Here is a 21,604-nt window from a genome sequence, read left to right as displayed (position 1 = left end):
ACTGTGGGCAGCTGGCCTCTCTGATGTAATTTCCTGTTTCCTCGGAGGTGGGCCGCCCACAGTACAGAGAAGAAGACGGGACCAGTGGCAGGGCAGCCTATGGGAGTTGCTGCTACCACCTTCCTTTGAAAAACAAGAAAAGAATAAAAAAAGGGTAATTTTGAGGAAGGGGGTTGAGGAGGGAAGGGCAGGGGGTGATGTCGTCTCACAAGAGTGCTGCCTGAGGCCCCCACCTCAGGTCACCTAATGGTAGGGCCGCAAAAGAAAAAAAAAGCACAGCAGGAACTTTAAGACTGGAACAATCGCGAGTTCTATATTCATAAAGCTCCAACATGGCCATGTTTTGGCGTACCAACGCTTGCCTCAGGGGTCCAAAAATTCAGATGCTCTCAAAAATAAAGCCAAAAGGGATGAAAAACACTTCCTTAAGCAATTCAAACAGACTCAACTAAATGGTTAAAAAATGGTGTAGCATATCTATAATATCAAACTGTTTCCAGCAACAATAGCAAGTCCAACATGAATATTACTAGCGCATCAAGTAAAACCTCCGTAATAAACACTGTCGGTTACAACCCCTGAGGCAGACGTTGGTACGCCAAAACACGGTCCGTGTCGGATCTTTATGAATAAAGAACTCTTGATTTTTCCAGTCTTGAAGGCCCTGCTGTGCTTTTTCTTTTGCTGTATGAGTTTGTGTACTTTTGAACCCTCTCTCTTTTGTCACCTAATGTAGGGCCGCCACTGAATGCTACTAGTGGGGAAGGAGAAAACAACACACTTAACAAAACCAAAGAAAAACTTTGTACTGCAATGTAGCAGAATAAGTCTAGTTGCTACTGCAGAAATGTACTGGGGGATGGGAGAGGGGAACTGGAATTTGTGATCTATGCATGCCCAGAAAATCCTGGAAAGGTTTCCCCAGAACTCCGTAAAGACATCTAGGTCAGTCCCATTGAATGTCATCATGCACTTGTGCAAATAATAGGATAACTATCTTTAGAGAAAGACGGGAAGAGGGGGATAAAGGATATGTAATGTGCTTTCTGTCCTTGGAGAATGGAGATGAGGTAGGGATAGATGTGCTAGAAGGATGGATGGATTATGAGGAAAAGAGGAAGCTAAATGACAGTACACAGAGATTTGGAAGTCTAGATGAGAAGGTGATTGCGTTCTGACCTGTACAGCTTCTGTTTCCATTGTTTTCTTTAGTAACTGAATATCCTCAGCAGTTGGAGTGTCTGTTTCCATTGCGTAGATGATAGGCAGGTGTAGAGGGGCATAAAACATTGGATACTAGAGGAGGGAAATCCAGAAGGAAGGTTAGTGTGCCAAATACACTAAACAGTCCAGAAAAACATTTTTAAAATAAACATTTTATTCTTAACCACTAATGCAGTTTCAGGCAACAGTTCCATATAACATTTTATTTTTTATTTTTGTTACATTTCTACCCCGCGCTTTCCCACTCATGGCAGGCTCAATGCAGCAGGCAAGGTGAAATTAGATCTTACCTGCTAATTTTCTTTCCTCTAGACCCTCCAGACCGGTCAAGACGCATGGGTTATGTCCTCATAAGTACATAAGTAGTGCCATACTGGGAAAGACCAAAGGTCCATCTAGCCCAGCATCCTGTCACCGACAGTGGCCAATCCAGGTCAAGGGCACCTGGCACGCTCCCCAAACGTAAAAACATTCCAGACAAGTTATACCTAAAAATGCGGAATTTTTCCAAGTCCATTTAATAGCGGTCTATGGACTTGTCCTTTAGGAATCTATCTAACCCCTTTTTAAACTCCGTCAAGCTAACCGCCCGTACCACGTTCTCCGGCAACGAATTCCAGAGTCTAATTACACGTTGGGTGAAGAAAAAGTTTCTCCGATTCGTTTTAAATTTACCACACTGTAGCTTCAACTCATGCCCTCTAGTCCTAGTATTTTTGGATAGCGTGAACAGTCGCTTCACATCCACCCGATCCATTCCACTCATTATTTTATACACTTCTATCATATCTCCCCTCAGCCGTCTCTTCTCCAAGCTAAAAAGCCCTAGCCTTCTCAGCCTCTCTTCATAGGAAAGTCGTCCCATCCCCACTATCATTTTCGTCGCCCTTCGCTGTACCTTTTCCAATTCTACTATATCTTTTTTGAGATACGGAGACCAGTACTGAACACAATACTCCAGGTGCGGTCGCACCATGGAGCGATACAACGGCATTATAACATCCGCACACCTGGACTCCATACCCTTCCTAATAACACCCAACATTCTATTCGCTTTCCTAGCCGCAGCAGCACACTGAGCAGAAGGTTTCAGCGTATCATCGACGACGACACCCAGATCTCTTTCTTGATCCGTAACTCCTAACGCGGAACCTTGCAAGACGTAGCTATAATTCGGGTTCCTCTTACCCACATGCATCACTTTGCACTTGTCAACATTGAACTTCATCTGCCACTTGCACGCCCAATCTCCCAGTCTCGCAAGGTCCTCCTGTAATCGTTCACATTCCTCCTGCGACTTGACGACCCTGAATAATTTTGTGTCATCGGCGAATTTAATTACCTCACTAGTTATTCCCATCTCTAGGTCATTTATAAATACATTAAAAAGCAACGGACCCAGCACAGACCCCTGCGGGACCCCACTAACTACCCTCCTCCACTGAGAATACTGGCCACGCAATCCTACTCTCTGCTTCCTATCTTTCAACCAGTTCTTAATCCATAATAATACCCTACCTCCGATTCCATGACTCTGCAATTTCTTCAGGAGTCTTTCGTGCGGCACTTTGTCAAACGCCTTCTGAAAATCCAGATATACAATATCAACCGGCTCCCCATTGTCCACATGTTTGCTTACCCCCTCAAAAAAATGCATTAGATTGGTGAGGCAAGACTTCCCTTCACTAAATCCGTGCTGACTTTGTCTCATCAGTCCATGTTTTTGTATATGCTCTGCAATTTTATTCTTAATAATAGCCTCCACCATCTTGCCCGGCACCGACGTCAGACTCACCGGTCTATAATTTCCCGGATCTCCTCTGGAACCCTTCTTAAAAATCGGAGTAACATTGGCTACCCTCCAGTCTTCCGGTACTACACTCGATTTTAGGGACAGATTGCATATTTCTAACAGTAGCTCCGCAAGTTCATTTTTTAGTTCTATTAATACTCTGGGATGAATACCATCAGGTCCCGGTGATTTACTACTCTTCAGCTTGCTGAACTGACCCATTACATCCTCCAAGGTTACAGAGAATTCGTTTAGTTTCTCCGACTCCCCCGCTTCAAATATTCTTTCCGGCACCGGTGTCCCCCCCCAAATCCTCCTCGGTGAAGACCGAAGCAAAGAATTCATTTAATTTCTCCGCTATGGCTTTGTCCTCCCTGATCGCCCCTTTAACACCATTTTCGTCCAGCGGCCCAACCGACTCTTTGGCCGGTTTCCTGCTTTTAATGTATCTAAAAAAAATTTTACTATGTATTTTTGCTTCCAACGCTAATTTCTTCTCAAAGTCCTTTTTTGCCCTCCTTATCTCCGCTTTGCATTTGGCTTGGCATTCCTTATGATCTATCCTGTTACTTTCAGTTGGTTCTCTTCTCCACTTTCTGAAGGATTGTTTTTTGGCTCTAATGATTTCCTTTATCTTACTGTTTAGCCACGCCGGCTGACGTTTAGTCTTTTTTCCCTTTTTTCTAATACGTGGAATATATTTGTCCTGAACCTCCAGGATGGTGTTTTTAAACAGCATCCACGCCTGACGCAAGTTTTTTACTCTGCGAGCTGCTCCTTTCAGTCTTTTTTTCACCATTTTTCTCATTTTGTCGTAATCACCTTTTCTATAGTTAAACGCTAGCGTACTTGATTTCCTAGTTTCACTTCCTGAGCTTTTGAATACTGTATATATAACCTGTGCAGTACATCCACTAGCCAGTATAACCCTGACAAAGCAGAGAAAACAAAAACACCAACTACAACGAACAACCCTATACGTGGTCACTGCCAACTGGACACTTTCTTCATATCTTTCATTGTGCCCTTTTATTGTGTGTGCTTCCACAGGTGGACTATCAAACACGGTCACACCTGACCAGACTCATACCAACAAAAGTCTGAAACCATAGAAACCACACTCAACAGCTGCCAAGAGAGAACAACAGACAAAACAGACCAAGCAGACCTCCTGGCCTAAAGTACAGACAGGGCAGGCCTTGACCGGTCTGGAGGGTCTAGGGGAAAGAAAATTAGCAGGTAAGATCTAATTTCACCTTCCTCCACGACCCTCCAGACCGGTCAAGACGTGTGGGATGTACCAAAGCAGTAAACATCCTAAGGGCGGGATCCACGAAGGCCAGAGGTCAACACTGCAGCCCCAAAGCCTGCCTCTTCCTTGGCATGCACATCAATCCTGTAATGTTTAACAAAGGAATGCAATGACGACCAAACCGCCGCTCGACAAATATCTAACGGAGGAATCATACTACTCTCCGCCCAGGTCGCCATTCCCCTGGTAGAATGAGCCGAAAACTCCTTAGGGACCACGCGGCCCTTCAGCAAATACGCAGAAGCAAATGACTCCTTCAACCATCTAGCTATCGTAGCTTTGGAAGCTGCCGCGCCCTTTCTTGCACCACCATGAAGAACGAACAAACGATCAGAAAGTCTATAGTGCCGAGTTCTGGAAATATAACAGCGCAAGACTCTTCGCACATCTAACTTGGCCAGTCGACGCTGCTCTGCATCCCCCGCCAAGTCACCCAAAAATGGCAAGGAAATAACTTGATTCACATGGAACTCTGAAACCACCTTGGGCAAAAAGGACGGCACCGGGCGCAACGAAACCTTCTCCTTGGAAAAAAACAAAAAGGGTTCTCTACAAGACAAAGCCTGAAGTTCCGACACCCTCCGAGCTGAAGTAATAGCCACCAAGAACACCGTCTTTAGGGAAAGATCCTTATCCGAAACAGAAACCAAGGGCTCAAACGGCGGCCTCACCAAAGCATCCAGAACGAGATTCAAATCCCATGGAGGCACCATCCGCCGCCGGGGCAGTCGCAGTAACTTAACACCCTTCAAAAAACGAACAACATCCGGACTAGAAGCTAACGACTTCCCCTGGATCTTCCCACAAAAACACGACAAAGCCGCCACCTGTACCTTCAAGGAAGACAAGGCCAGACCCCTGTCCATACCATCCTGCAAAAACTCCAAGACATCAGTCACTGACGCTCGAAAGGGAAGAACCTGTCTACCTGCGCACCAATGCTCAAAGACTCTCCAGACCCGGACATACGCCAACGAAGTGGACTGCCTATGCGAACTCAACATCGTATCGATAACTCTGGACGAAAAACCTTTCTTCCTTAATCTGTGCCTCTCAAGAGCCAGGCCGTAAGCGAGAACCGATCCAGATCTGGCATAACTATCGGTCCCTGACACAACACCACTGAATCTGACAACGGCAGAGGATCCGCTACTGCCAGCCGAACCAGATCCCCATACCACGGCCGACGCGGCCAATTCGGGGCTATCAAAATCACTTGTCTGGGGTGCCGAGCGATGCGCTGAACCACGCGACCGACCAACGGCCATGGAGGAAACACATACAGCAACTCCTGAGGCCAAGGCATCAGGAGCGCATCTATGCCTTCCGCTCGAGGATCCCTCCGTCGACTGAACCTGAGTATTGCAGGCCGTTGACATGAGATCCATCACGGGAATTCCCCAGATCGACACAATGCGATTGAACACCGACCGATGAAGAGACCACTCTCCGGGGTCTAGAGAATGCCTGCTTAGGTAATCTGCCTCCACGTTGTCTACTCCAGCCACATGTGCCGCGGAGAGCGCTAGAAGATGAACCTCCGCCCATTGGCACAACAGCGCTGCCTCCTCCGCGACTGCCTGACTCTTTGTGCCCCCCTGACGGTTGACATAAGCCACGGCGGTGGCGTTGTCGCAGAACACCCGGACTGCTTTCCGCAACAGAAGACTCTGAAACGCCTGAAGCGCTAACCGAATGGCCCGAGTTTCCAAACGATTGATGGACCACTGAGCTTCTATCTGAGACCAGCGACCTTGAGCTACCTGACCGAGACAATGAGCTCCCCAGCCCTGGAGACTGGCGTCTGTGACGAGGACCACCCACTGCGGGGCCTCCAACGGCATTCCCTTTTCCAGATTGCATGGGTCTAGCCACCACCGGAGACTGAGGCGCGGTATTACTGGCAGCTGAAGGTGCATGTCCAACTCCTGAGACAGAGGTGACCACCGACTGAGAAGAGCTGACTGCAACTGCTGCATGTGCGCCCGGGCCCATGGAACTACCTCTATGGTGGCCGCCATCAACCCCAGGACTTGCAGATACTCCCGGCCCGTCGGAGCCGACTCCACTAGAAATAGAAGAATCTGACCCTGCAACTTGCGAATCCGGGGGCTCGGCAGGAAGACTCGACCGTTCCTGGTATCGAAAAGAACCCCCAGATACTCCAGCGACTGCACCAGGTGACTCTTGCCGAAGTTCACTACCCAGCCCAGAGACTGAAGAAACTGAACCACTCAAGCAGTAGCCACCTCGCTCTCCGACTGGGACTTGGCCCGAATCAACCAATCGTCCAGGTACAGGTGCACCAGAATACCCTGCTTCCACAAGGCCGCCGCCACTACAACCATGATCTTGGAAAATGTTCGAGGAGCCGTTGCTAATCCGAAAGGCAGAGCACAAAACTGAAAATGCTTCCCTAAAACCGCAAAGCGCAGAAATCGCTGATGAGCGGCCCGAATGGGGATGTGCAGATAAGCCTCCGTCAAATCCAAAGACGTGAGAAACTCCCCTTCCTGCACCGCGACAATGACCAACCTCAATGTTTCCATGCGAAAAGAGGGAACCCTGAGAGCTGCATTGACTGTCTTCAGATCTAGGATAGGCCGAAAGGCATCTTACTTCTTTGGGACCACAAAATAGATTGAATAGCAGCCCAAGCGTACCACCGCCCCCAGACTGATCAGGCGAGCCAAAGTGTCCCGCACTGCTGCCCGCTTGAGCCTCGAATGACAAGGGGACTCCAGGAACCTTTCAGGAGGTGAGCTGTCGAACTCCACTGCATATCCGTCTCGCACCACCTTGAGAACCCACTGATCCGATGTGATTTGGGCCCAGTTCTGGTAAAACAGACTCAGCCGAGCCCCTACCCGAACCAGAGCCTGGGCCCGCACACCTTCATGGCAAATTACGCCCTGAAACCTGTCCTCCCGCGGAGAAATCCCGTCCTCCGCGCCGATTCCCACGAAAGGACTGGGTGCGCTGGAAAAAACGACCTCTATAGGACCCACTAGTCCTCCCGGGCCTATACCGACGAGCCTCCTTAAACCGACCTCGGGAGGAAGTACCTCTGGTAGCCGCCTTGGGACAAAAATCCGGAAGGCGAGGGGCCTTGGCATCGCTGAGACCACGCACCAACTTATCCAAATCCTCACCAAAAAGCATGGACCCCTTAAAGGGAAGCGAACACAACTTAGCTTTAGAGGCCGCGTCCGCGACCCAACCTCGCAACCAAAGGGCCCTACGTGCCCCCACCAGCAGAGCCATATTCTTGGCCGAGGCACGGAGCAAATCATAAAGCGCATCAGACAAAAAGGATGATCCCATCTCCAATTTGGCTAACTCCTGCACCCCCGAGGTCCCAACCTCCACCGAATCATCAAGAAGCTTCTCGGCCCAACGGCAACACGCCCGCGCAACCAGCCCCCCACAAACCGAGGCCTGCAGAGCCAGGGCCGACAAATCGAAACTCCGCTTGAGAAAGGACTCAAGCCTCCTATCCTGGGGATCACGGAGGGCGGTCTCACCGTCTAACAGAATAGCCGTGGCTTTTGTAACTGCTGTCACCACAGCATCAACTGTGGGTGCCTTAAAGGAATCTATCTTCCTGTGGAAGCGGATAAAGTCTTGTCATCGCTTTAGAAACTTTACAGGGAGAGTCCGGCGAATGCCACTCTTGAAACACCATATCCCGGAGATCCTTATTCATGGGAAAGGACCTAGCCTGCCGCTGAATACCCTTAACCAAGGGATCCACCTGTCTAGCCTCCCCCAAAGCCGCCTCTGGCTGTTCAAACTTAAGGGTGGAAGAGACCTGCTCAATGAGATCCGCAAGCTCCTCCCTATGAAAAATCCTCACTACAGAAGGATCCTCTCCAGGCACCACCAAATCCGGATCCTGAGAGCCCTCAAACCCCTCAGAATCTCCTATTTCACTAAGAGCCCCTTCGGACCCTCCAGGAGAGAATCCCTCCTCATCGTCCCACTCAAACTGAGGCCTCTTAGCCAGTGCTGGACTAGACCCCTCCCCTAAAGGCGGGGGTCCCGACCTCCAGGCTTGATAGAGGGTCCAAACAAACTCCGGAGGAAAAGCCACGCTTCCTGGACCCTCCGGTACCACTTTCGGAGCCAACCCAGGGGCAGCAGAGCCAAAAACAGCTGATTCCGCGGGACGCGCGGAATCCAAAATGGCGGGCGTTCCCGCCAAAACTAAACTCGCTGACGCCGTCCCTGCCGGAGCTCCCACTGCCCCCGACACCCCCGAACTAGCTGGAACCTCCGCAATTAACACCGGGGGCGCCGCCATCGACGAGGCCTGCTTCGGTTCGCCGCACAGCCGGCACTGTCCTCCCGGAGATTCTACTCGGCGCGAACACGCGCGACACCGGAGGAGTTTGCCTACCATAACACTGAAGCTCACCACACGTTGTGCAAAGCGGCGCCAAAATTCTCACTCACCGCTTTCCCACAACAATCACTCGCACTGCTCTCTCGCTATAAACAGGAATCGAACCTGCCGTCCGTTCCTAGTCAGATACAGGCCCAGATAGCTCTTAAAGAGACATCAACACAAATTGGCAGCTGAGAAGTGGGAGGCACTCAAGGCTACAATATTATAAAAGCAGCCGAGGCACAAAGCTGCCAGAATCTCCATAGAGAGCAGCACAGGGGGAGGGACCTGAAAACAGGTGTGACACCCCAGGGGGAAAAACTGGGCCACACCGGACCCAGGGCCCCGAAGCACTTTTTTTTTTTTCAACACACGTACAGGGCAGAGTCAAAAACCAATAAATTGGCAAGAAGAGTAAAATCCCCTTAACCGAATAGTCAAACTACCTCACCAGACTATTGAAGACTGCACAGGCTGTCCTTCTACCTCTGCTGAGACTGAGAAAATACTGGCTAGTGGATGTACTGCACAGGTTATATATACAGTATTCAAAAGCTCAGTGTTTCTCAGTCTCCCTCTGCTGGTAGGAGGACATAAGCCACGCGTCTGACCAGTCTGGAGGGTCGTGGAGGAATGGAGGGTTAAGTGACTTGACTAGAGTCACAAGGAGCTGCCTGTGCCAGGAATCGAACTCAGTTCCTCAGTTCCCCAGGACCAAAGTCTACCACCCTAACCACTAGGCCACTCCTCCACTCTATGAAGTATAACATCAACTCATAAAAGATGTACACTTGGTTCAAGAACAGCAAGTCACATAGTTAGGACTCCAGGGCTCTCTTATATGCCCCAGAAGGGCTCCCAAACCTTCACACTCAGGTCCCTGTTCCAGAAGCTATAAGTCAATTTCTTAAGTTGCAGCCACCATAAGTTTGTCTCTCATATTTTGGGCTTCCATTTCCACTGAAGAGCAATTAAATACTGAGCCGCCTGAACCAAATGGGAGATTTAACTTCCTCAGTTGTCTCTTCCCCACCTCCCGAGTTATCAGGACCCCCAGCACCTTGCTGATCTCCATTCCCACTTGTTGCCAAAAGACACGGATGATGTTGCATAACCACCACATGTGGCGATACGTGCCACCCTCACACCCTCTCCAGCAGAGTGAGGTAACACCAGGGTCTAACTTTGAGGAAAAACGGACTATGAATATTCCCTACACAAACTCCTGAGCAGAACCTCAGTTCTCATGTGGCAGAGGGACACTTGATGTGCCAGTGTCCTTAAGACCTGACACTCTGCCCCAACCAGGGGCGTAGCCATAGGGGTAGGCCTCTGGGGCCTGGACCCTCATTTCAAGCTACAGACCCCTCCAAAAGTTTGGTACCGGATGCCTGGGTTGCAGGGATATGCAGGCCCCACCATCCGAAGACAGACTATGCTGGAGCCTCTGCTGCCTGAGCAGCCGGACGTCACTGGGGTGAACTAGGCACTGATGCCAGCACTTCCGCGTATGCTGAGTTCAAGCAACCTAATTATATGGCTTCAGCCCTGAGCTAGCACAGACGTCACTACCTCCTCCTTTTTTTTTTTTTACATTTGTTGTGTTACTGGCTGTTTTGTGATATCATAAGAATAGCCACACTGGGTCAGACCAATGGTCCATCTGGCCCAGTATCCTGCTTCCAACAGTGGCCAATCCAGGTCACAAGTACCTGGCAGAAACCCAATTAGTAGCAACATTCCATGCTACTGATCCCAAGGCAAGCAGTGGGTTCCCCATGTCTGTCTCAGTAGCAGACTATGGACTTTTCCTCTAGGAACTTGTCCAAACCTTTTTTAAACCCAGATACACTAACTGATGTTACTACATTCTGTAGCAGCAAATCCAGAGCTCAACTATTCTTTGAGTGAAAAAATATTTCCTCCTATTTGTTTTAAAAGTATTATTTCCATGTAATTTCACTGAGTGTCCCCTGGTCTTTGTACTTTCTGAAAGAGTGAAAGATCGATTCACTTCTACCCGTTCTACACCACTCAGGGATTTTGTAGACCTCAATCATATCCCCCTTCAGCTGTCTTTTTTCCAAGCCGAAGAACCCTAACCTCTTTAGCCTTTCTTCATATTGGAGGAGTTCCATCCCCTTTATCATTCTGTTCGCTATTCTTGGAACCTTTTCTACTTCCGCTATATCTTTTTTGAGATACGATATCCAGAAATGAACACAATACTCAAGTTGAGGTTGCACCATGGAGCGATACAGAGACATTATAATATTCTTGGTCTTATTTTGCATCCCTCCTAATAATTCCTAGCATCCTGTTTGCTTTTTTGGCCATCACCGTACACTGGGCAGATTTCAGGATATTGTCTACAATGACACCTAGATCTTTTTCTTGAGTGCTGACCCTAGCATCAGGTAACTATGATTCGGATTATTCTTCCCAATGTGTATCACTTTGTATGTCTCCATCTGCTATTTGGATGCCCAATTTTCCAGTTTCCTAAGGTCCTCCTACAATTTTTCACAGTCTGCATGTGTTTTAACAACTTTGAATAGTTTTGTGTCATCTGCAAATGTAAGCACCTCACTTGTTATTCTGTTTTCCAGATCATTTATAAATATATTAAATAGCACCGGTCCCAGTACACATCCCTGAAGTACTATTCACCCTCCTCCATTGAGAAAAATGGCCATTTAATCCTACTCTCCGTTTTCTGTCCAATAACCAATAGCTAATCTAAAGAAGGACATGCCTCCTATCGCATGACTTTTAAAATTTTCTCAGGAGTCTATCATGAGGAAATTTTCAAAAGCTTTCTGAAAATCTAGATACACTACATCAGCTGGCTCACCTTTATCTACATGTTTATTCACTCCTTCAAAGAAATGAAGCAAATTGATGAAGCAAGACTTCCCTTGGCAGAACCCATGCTGACTCTGTCCCATTAAACTAGGTTTGTCTTTGTGTTTCATAATTTTATTCTTTATAATGTTACAAGAAATTATTTATTTTGGGGAAAATAGCTCTAGAGCAATTCGCCACTGCTTATAATTTAAGAGCAGGTGCTGTATTTATATTGATTTCGCCACCAATCACCAAAGGTGATAATTGCAATAAATTAAATAAATTAAGTATACTCAGAACACAAAGAGACCGTATTTTTAGCTTCCAAAAAGATTGATTTAATATACAATTGCACACGAGAGGTAGGTTTTAAGAGATCTTTACAGGTAATCTGTGCTTAAAATAGAACAAAGTAGCAGGTAGGTTAACTTACAAGTCCTTGTTACAAGCATGCTGTGGTCCAGCTGATTGATGAGCACATGTTTCAGGAGCAAGGCATCAGGGCTTCTGCAGTGAGTGAATCTGAGTTGCTTGTAGTGAAGAGAATCTGACTCTTGGGAAACAGCTTGTCCTTTTATATCTTGCAAGCTGCAGGAGGATATGCCATGTGGATCTTTGTTCTGATTTCCTGGTTTCCACAAGACCCTTGGGCATTTGCAAAGCATTGTGGTATCTTGGTCTCATGTCTGCACACGACCCCTGAGTTGGTCTCATGTCTTATGACATCACGAGACTTGCTGTCTGGCAAATGGTCTTTTGATGTCCTGTTCAGTCTCTGGGGCAGATACACATTACAAGTCCTTCCTTTCTGCACATGTCTGGAAGCTGATGGGAGGGGCAGGTATACCTTTGACAAGCAAATGTCCTGTTTATGCTTCTCCTGAGTTCTTTGTTTTATTCAGGTGTCCACCTTAGTCCATCTTTTGTTAGGTGGGAGGGCAGAGGAAGCTCTTTTGTGTTTGTTAAATGTTTGTGATCCCCTGCTCTCAGAAGTTCCCAGAAAAAGGAATGGAGAGAGAGGGGCTTGAAATGAAACTATTCTCTCTGCTGCCTTGTCAAATATATATTTTTAAAAGATACACAAATATATTGGTGTATATATAATCCAGCAAATATGCTACATATTTCAGTAATAAACTGATACCATTACAATAATAGTTTCCACATTAGACTGGTTAATGATCTTACATTACCTAAGGATCTGTCAGTGTTTTTAACTCAGCTGAATGCGACTGAACTTGCTAACTTTCTTTCAGAGAAGGTTTTATTGTTAAGGGAATGTTTAGTTAGTGGTCAGTCATCTTTCACAGATAAAGTGGATACCTGCTGATAGATTATGATCAACCTTTTGGGAAGTAACTTCTAAAGATGTAGAACATGTCCTTTGCAAACTTTCTAGGTCATCGTGTATTTTGGGTTGATGTCCATCTTTTCTGCTTTGTAAACCTCCTCAGGAAACTACAGATTGGTTACTGTATTTTGTAAATTGTGTTCTGGAAGTTGGTTACCTTTCTCTATCTATAGATGAAACAACTGACACCTATCCCCCAAAATACCAACTTAGATTTACCTTTAACCAGTAGTTTTAGACCAGTAGCTCTTTGTGGTTTGGATCAAACTTTTCAAAATATTATGTACTGCATTAATAAAACAGAGCTTTGGGCAAATTCATTAAAACGGAATACAACTAAAACCAAAGTCCTATGGTTCAGCAACCAACAGGGGACAATACCAGACGATTTCCGTTGGGCCAGATTAATATCACTTAGTTGATCATAACACAAATGTTTTGGGTACCAATGGAGAAGGGTAGTTAGTGGGGTTCCCCAGGGGTCTGTGCTGGGACCGCTGCTTTTTAACATATTTATAAATGACCTAGAGATGGGAGTAACTAGTGAGGTAATTAAATTTGCTGATGACACAAAGATATTCAAAGTGGTTAAATCGCAGGAGGATTGTGAAAAATTACAAGAGGACCTTACGAGACTGGGAGGCTGGGCATCTAAATGGCAGATGACGTTTAATGTGAGCAAGTGCGAAAGAATTATAGCTACGTCATGCAAGGTTCCACGTTAGGCGTCACGGACCAAGAAAGGGATCTAGGTGTCGTTGTTGATGATACGTTGAAATCTTCTGCACTGTATGCTGCTGTGGCTAAGAAAGCAAATAGAATGTTAGGTATTATTAGGAAAGGAATGCAAAAGAAAAATGAGGATGTTATAATGCCTTTGTATTGCTCCATGGTGCGACTGCACCTCGAATATTGTGTTCAATTCTGGTCTCTGCATCTCAAAAAAGATATAGTGGAATTAGAAAAGGTTCAGAGAAGGGCGACAAAAATGATAAAGGGGATGGGACAACTTCCCTATGAGGAAAGGCTAAAGTGGCTAGGGTTCTTCAGCTTGGAGAAAAGGCGGCTGAGGGGAGATATGATAGAGGTCTATAAAATAATGAGTGGAGTTGAACGGGTAGATGTGAAGAGTCTTTTCACACTTTCCAAAAATACTAGGACTAGGGGGCATGCGATGAAGCTACAATGTAGTAAATTTAAAACGAATCAAAGAAACGTTTTCTTCACTCAACGTATAATTAAACTCTGGAATTCGTTGCCAGAGAATGTGGTAAAGGTGGTTAGCTTAGCGGAGTTTAAAAAAGGTTTGGACGGCTTCCTAAAGGAAAAGTCCATAGACCATTATTAAATGGACTAGGGAAAATCCACTATTTCTGGGATAAGCAGTATAAAATGTTTTGTACATTTTTGGGATCTTGCCAGGTATTTGTGACCTGGATTGGCCACTGTTGGAAACAGGATGCTGGGCTCGGGCTTGATGGACCTTTGGTCTGTCCCAGTATGGCAATACTTAGGTACTTATGTATTTTACATCACATTCATTGTTGATTTAATCATGAACTGATAATAGGTGTGACCGTCTGGATGGACTGTTCAGATCTTTATCTGCCATCACTTACAATGTGATCAACCACTGTAATGTCAGAAACCAAGTGCTGGAAGAGATCTCCCTGTAGAGATTCCAAGATCTCTTTACTTCTAGGTGAGCTTACAACAGGGATGCCCCAATCTACATCCAGCATGTTAAAATCACCTAATAATATAATTTCATCTTTCATTGCAATCTTGTGAATGTCTTCAATTAAGTCTAGGTCCTCTTCTTCTGTCTGTGAAGGAGGCCTGTATATCACGTTAATGTAAGAGTAAACATCGTCCATTTGCTCTTTTCAGAGTAACCCAGAGTGCCTCTTCTTTACCCTTTAAGTCCAGCAATTCTGTCACTTTAATATTATCTTTAATATATGCCAGTTCTCTGCTCTTTCCCCTACCCTGTCTTTCCTGAAAAGAGTATAACCTGGTATAACAATATTCTAGACATGTTTCTCCTTGAACCACGTCTCCGTGACTGCAACTAGATGCAAGTAACATGGAGGGGCTTAATCGAACGTCGCTGGCCAAATAGATCGCCGGCGATCTATGTTGGCGGTGGCGCTACAGCTGGCTGGAACCGTATTATCGAAAAAGATGGCTGGCCATCTTTTTTTTCCGATAATACGGTTTAGCCCGGCCAAATGCATTGGAGTTCGCCGGGTTTGAGATGGCCGGGTTTGTTTTTCAGCGATAATGGAAAGTTATGTCGGCCATCTCAAACCACGGCCAAATTCAAGGCATTTGGCCGTGGGAGGAGACAGCATTTTTAGTGCACTGGCCCCCCTGACATGCCAGGACACCAACCGGGCTCCCTAGGGATCACTGCGGTGGACTTCAGAAAAGCTCCCATGTGCACAGCTCCCTTACTTTGGGAGCTGAGCCCCCAACCCCCCCCCCCCCCCCCCCCCCCAAACCAACTACCCACAAATGTACTGCACCCACTGAAATTGCTCCAGGGACCTGCATACAGCCTCTAGGACTTATTGCTGCTGTATAACTTTGGCACACCAGTTCACACCTGAAGACTAATCTCTCTGAAAAAGTCCTTTCTTGAAATAACCACGTTTACTCACAGTTAACTGCAGATCAGAGGTTGTGCCCCACTGGCAAAGAGTCCCCTGGTACTAAGATTAGCAGTAGGTCAGAGCTGGCACAATGGTGTACAATGCCCTCTTTCAGCACCATTCAAGGTAAGAACTACGTTCTCTAACGTGGGTAACACAGGAAAGGGAACTAAAACTGGCTTACAAAAATGGCCACTACCGCATGGACTACAACAGGAAACAAAACAGGGCACACTCTGACCCAGGTAGCAGGGGTGAAAAGCACCATGGGAGTACAGCCCAGTACCCTACACCCACCACAATGCATTGCTAATGTGACTCTGCAGGGCACCTAACAGAAAAGGTGTCACACTCACCCGAGAGCCACATCGCAACCAGGGAAACGCTGTCGGAGGATACAACACATTCTGCTGTCATGGGGAGGTCATCCCCCATTCCCTCCTGTGGTCATCTGGTCAGCTGGGGCACATTTTTGAGGCTTGGTCGTGAAAATAAAAGGACCAAGTAAAGCCGGCGAAATACTGCTTAACGCCGCTTTTTTTTTTAAATTATCGGCGAAAGCCAGCCATCTGGTAGCCACGCATATGCCCGCCCATGTCCCGCCTTCGCTAATCTACCGACACGCCCCCTTGAACTTTCGCCGGCGAAGCGACGGGAAAGCGGCGATGCTGTCTAAAATGGTGCTTTCGATTATACCGATTTTGCCGCTTTTAAGAAATCGCCGGCCATCTCCCGATTTGTGTTGGAAGATAGCCGGTGAGCACTTTCTATTATAAGCTGGATAGTAACATAGTAGATGACGGCAGAGAAAGACCTGCAAGGTCCATCCAGTCTGCCCAACAAGATAAACTCATATGTGCTACTTTTTGTGTAAGGTCCTCTTGTAATTTTCACAATCCTCTTGCGATTTAACAACTTTGAATAACTTTGTGTCATCAGCAAATTTAATTTCCTCACTAGTTACTCCCATCTCTAATCATTTATAAATACGTTATTTCAACAATTTTTATTGATGATTCATCAAAATGAACTGCCAACAATCGCAATATTCAATACATTTCTAACAAAACCATCTGTGTATGAGTAAGATTAATAGTCGCATCATCAAAAATTGTATTTTACATTTTTCTTCTCCCCTACCAAGTCCCATCCCCCATCCCTCCTTCCAGTTTTAATTCAATAGATTTTTATTGACGACGACAACACAAACCATGGTGCCATTACAACAAACCTAGCAAAAAGAAATTTGCAACACCTGTCATCAACCAGTTTAAACCCATTCCCTCCCCACCATCTCTAACCCACCCTACTCAATAGACTTCCAACAAATCCACCAATGAAACCATAAACACTCTTCCATAAACTCCCCCCCAACCCCTTTCCTTCCAACATAACATATCAGGAATCAAAGGGCCATCCACAGGGACTGCCTGCAAAGATTACATAGGTAATGTACTTAGAAGGAGGCTACTTGCCCTATGAGAAAAACTTTGCACAAAGGGCTCCCAAACCGACCCAAAACTGGCCTTCCGCTTTGCAGTTAGACAAGCAGATCGAGCCTCTCAATTACACAACATGTGTAACACATTATGCCAATGCCACTGAGTAGGAGCATCTCTTAGACACCAAGTTTGCAAAATGCACTTCACACCTACCATAAATGCCTTATAAAGGAAACATCTCTGGCCTTTGGTCAAAAGGCCCTGATAATGTGCAAGCCCAATCAAAAAACTAGAGGGTGCAAAATTGGGAGGCAAAGGAAACAGTGTATTGACAAATAAAAATATCCGCTGCCAATAAGCCTGTATAATCGGGCAAAACCACAATGCATGAGAGAGGGTATTCTCCGTCGACCCACAGGCTTCACATTGCAAAGATGATATACATCCCGAGCATGAAATGCCTGTCTCGGAGAAAAATAAGCACGGGTAAGAAGACGAAAACATGCACTCCCGGTATCTAGCATTATATACAATTCGTGGTATAAGTTGAAGCATAGCAAAAAAAAGCCTCCTCCCTCACAGGTTGTCCCAATTCTACGGTCCACCTCACCACCACTGATGCATAGGCCCTCCTAGGCAACATCATGGTAAGTGCCTTATGAAAACAGGACACAGACATACGTGTTACCTGAGATGATGTAAAAAAAAGACTGCAGCCTAGTAACTATTCCCATTTCACATCCCTCCTGTAAAAGATGAGTGACATAATGGGCAAGCTGAATATAAGCATATAGATTACCACAACATTACCATAAGGGTGCCTGCATCACTCACCATGTCTGCCACACATAAATACCCATGCCTACCCCAATGCTGAAACACCAAGGAGTCTAATCCCGGCGAAAAACCCAGATTCCCTTCTATAGGCAAAAGATCCGTGGAAAATGGTGTACAATGCCAATATGTAAGTAAAGTGGCCCGAGCGGCTCGCAGAGGTTTTAACATTAGTACGCACAGCCGCAGATAAATCTCCGCCCTTTGCATGTAGTAAATAATGAGGGTGCAGTGGGCGAAACAATTCTTTCGCCATCATCCAAGGAGTATAAACATCAGTTTCCAAAACCCAATCCTGAAGATGTCAAAGCTGACATGCCACATTATATTGATGAATATTAGAAATTTCCATACCTCCCATCATCCATGATCCACATAAATAATCCATATGTAGTTTGGGCTTCTGTCCATTCCAAAGAAATCTACTCCATGCAGTTCAACATTTTAATATCTTTTTTCAAAATCCACAGAGGAAGTTGTTGAATAACATTTAACCATTTTGGAAAAAGAGACATACAAAATAAGTTTATTCTGCCATAGAGAGACAAAAGGCAAGGACTGCCATATCCGTAGCTGCTGCTTGGACAAATTTAACAATCTTCAGACATTCAAAGAGTATAGCTCTCTAGGATCACACGGCAGCTGGATACCTAAATAGGTAAAGTGATCTTTAGCCCAAGATAAAGGGAAAGGACCCTCCCACTGCTCTCGCACCAAGCCAAGAGTGGGCATTGCCTCAGACTTGTCCATATTCAACCGGAACCCAGAAATTTCTCCATATTCACGAAAGCTTTCCAGCAACCTGGGCAAGGATGCTTGAGATGAGGCCAGATGCACCAAAAGGTCATCCACGTAAGCCGATATTTTAAACTCTTCTTTACCCACCCACACCCCCACTATCCCTGTATTAGCCAAAATTTCTCGTATAAGCGGATCAAGAGTCAAAACAAAGAGTAGTGGCAATAACGGGCAACCCTGTCTCATCCCCCTACCAACAGAAAATGGCTCCGAAACAGAGGCATTAATCAACAGCGCTGCTCTTGGATCAGAATACAGTGCCCTCACCGCATCAAAAAAAAAAAACAAAAACCCGAAAATACCATAACGCTCCAAAACTTAAACATAAAGGGCCAGGCCACTCTATCAAAAGCTTTTTCTGCATCGAAGCTGAAAAGGAGTGTAGGCTCCCATGTAGCCCCAGCCTCCACCAAAGAGGTCATGATCTGTCTAATATTCTTAACAGCATGTCAATCTCTCACAAATCCCACCTGTGGGAGCGCAATGAGGTTAGGTAATACTCTGGCCAGCCTATTAGCTAAGATCAAGGCCAACAGTTTAGTCTCAAAACAGAGCAGGGAAATGGGCCTATACGAGCCAGGCATATTAGCATCCTTACCCGGCTTAGGAAGGACCATGATATGGGCCAGGGTCAACGATTCAGCAATCCGTTTTGATGCTATAAATTCATTAAATATGTCCGTCAGAGGCTGAGCCACCTCTGTTACCGGAAGCTTATAAAATTCTGCCTTATAACCACCTGGTCCTGGTGCTTTAAACCGAGAACTATGTTGTATAGCCCCCATCACTTCATCCTCCCCAATAGGAATATTAAGTAATTCCAACTGTGACTGAATAAGAGATGGCAGGTCCACACTAGATAAATATGTCTCCGGATCCAGGCCCTCATCAAAATCCCCGCCATACAACTTTTGATAAAAATCCTTAAAGACAGCAGCAATATCCGGAGTATCATGGACCACATGACCAGAGTGCCCCTCAATGCCAAGATAAGAGACGAAGTCCTTGAAGGTCGTACCATCTGTGCCAACAACCTCCCCACCTTATCTCCATGTTTATACGATTGATATTGATAATATATTGCAGACCTTTTAGCCCTCTGATGCAAGAGTTCATTAAGGGCTGCCTGGGTAGTCAAAAACTGCTCATTATGGCCTGTACTTCGAGTTGTTCCCGCCAGTCTATGAAGACCCACTAACTTTTTCTCAAGCTGAACGATGGACCTATCTCGAGCCTTCCGCTTAGCCACACAATACGCTGTAATATCTCCCCTTAGAACAGCTTTGGCCATATCACAAAACAATACCGGAGTCTCTTTATGAATATCATTAAAAGTTTTATATTCCACCCATTTACTCCCAATATATTCCAAGAACTGAGGATCAGTATAAGGTTCTATAGGGAAGCTCCATCAAAACAGCCGTTCCCTATCCACCCTGTCACGATATCGTAACCACACCAAGGCATGGTCCGAGACCTCTGTAGGCCCTATCTCTGCTTCCAGGACCTCTGAAAAAAAAAAAAGACTGCTCCACCAGGAGATAATCTATTCTGGAGTGCGTCATACGCACTCTAGAGAGATGGGTGTAATCTCACTCCAGATGATGTAATGATCTCCACACATCCACCAAATCCAAAGCTTCACATAGCAAAGCCACCCCTTTCTACCAGATGGCGAGGATTATGTGACCTCTCCCACTCTGGATCCACAATAATATTAAAATCACCCCCTACTATTTTAGGATGAGATGCAAAACAATGAAGCTGTGACATTAAACGAGTGTAGAAGGACTTCCTATAGTCATTTGGAGCATACACATTACACAATATGGAATGACGACCTTCAATCACATAAGCTACAATAACTCGCCCTTCTGGATCAGAGAATACCCTCTTAGTCTCAACATGCAGTGATTTATGAAATAAGATAAGGACTCCAGCCTTCCTTGCCACTGCCTCTACGTAATTACCAACCCACCAGGTGAGACGCTTCCTATGTTCTGCAGCACTAAGGTGCGTTTCCTGTAGAAGTGCAATATATGTTTGTTATGTAAGGTGTGAAGAATTTTTCTCCTCTTTATGGGCGAAGAGATGCCTCCCACATTCCAAGTAAATAAGTTAATGGACATTATGCAATTCCCTCGTGATAAGTGAATCTAAACAACACATGATCCTTAATCATCCTGGGGAACCTGTCCCAGCCTTCAGGATCCTCCGTCAGCAAAATCGAATCTCATCTATGGCCTAACCCCTTCATTTGATAACATTCCTCCCCCCGTCCCCACTTAAGCCCTCTTCTCCCTGAAGATAGTACACAGCCAATAATAAGACCCTGATTTGCCAAAAAGTAAAATAAAAACCACCCTTCCCCTAACCTCCCCCCCCTTGCTCCCACCCCCATATCTAGACCCCTCCCCATCTACCTCCTATGAAGCCCCAATAAAGGGGCAGGTCACTCAATAACTACTTCCCGCTCCATCCACACAGGAAATAAAAAAAATCCCAGCCTATCCAACCCCCAGGAGAAACAGAAAAAACTCCCCTCAAACAGACCAAAATATAAGAAAAATAATATTGAATCTGTTAAACATTCCTGCAAAGTCCCTACCCCCCGCACTCACATAGTATCAGCATAGCCGACCTTCAAAAGAGCAGTGAAGCCTTTCCCAGACCAGACACAAATAGGATAATAATAATACTGTTTCCCGTAAACATATCCCAGAAGGCCAAACACCCCCCATTCACACCATAAAAAACCCCCCACATCCCAGCCTATCCAACCCCCAAAAGAAGCAGTAAACTCCCTTCGAAGCAAATCCAAAGATAAGAATAATAATAGTGCAGCTATTAAACATTCCTCCATCGTCCCTACCCCCCACACTCACACCATATCAGCATAACCACCCTGCAAAATAAGCAGTAAAGCCCTTCCCAGAACAAACACAAAACACATAATAGTAATA

At 45.9% G+C, this 21,604-nt stretch overlaps 1 protein-coding gene across 1 annotated transcript in view; it reads right to left on the bottom strand.

Annotated features, from left to right (window-relative positions):
• Positions 1-21,604, bottom strand: part of PPP2R5D (protein phosphatase 2 regulatory subunit B'delta) — a 235,173-nt gene that overhangs the window by 7,483 nt on the left and 206,086 nt on the right. The window contains 1 exon segment of the mRNA XM_030195682.1: positions 1,180-1,296. Within this exon segment, the coding sequence (XP_030051542.1) occupies positions 1,180-1,296 (117 nt within the window).

The sequence above is a fragment of the Microcaecilia unicolor genome, chromosome 3 (assembly GCF_901765095.1).
Source record: "Microcaecilia unicolor chromosome 3, aMicUni1.1, whole genome shotgun sequence".
Lineage (NCBI taxonomy): Eukaryota > Metazoa > Chordata > Amphibia > Gymnophiona > Siphonopidae > Microcaecilia > Microcaecilia unicolor.
This window is presented reverse-complemented; position numbering and strand designations above follow the sequence as displayed.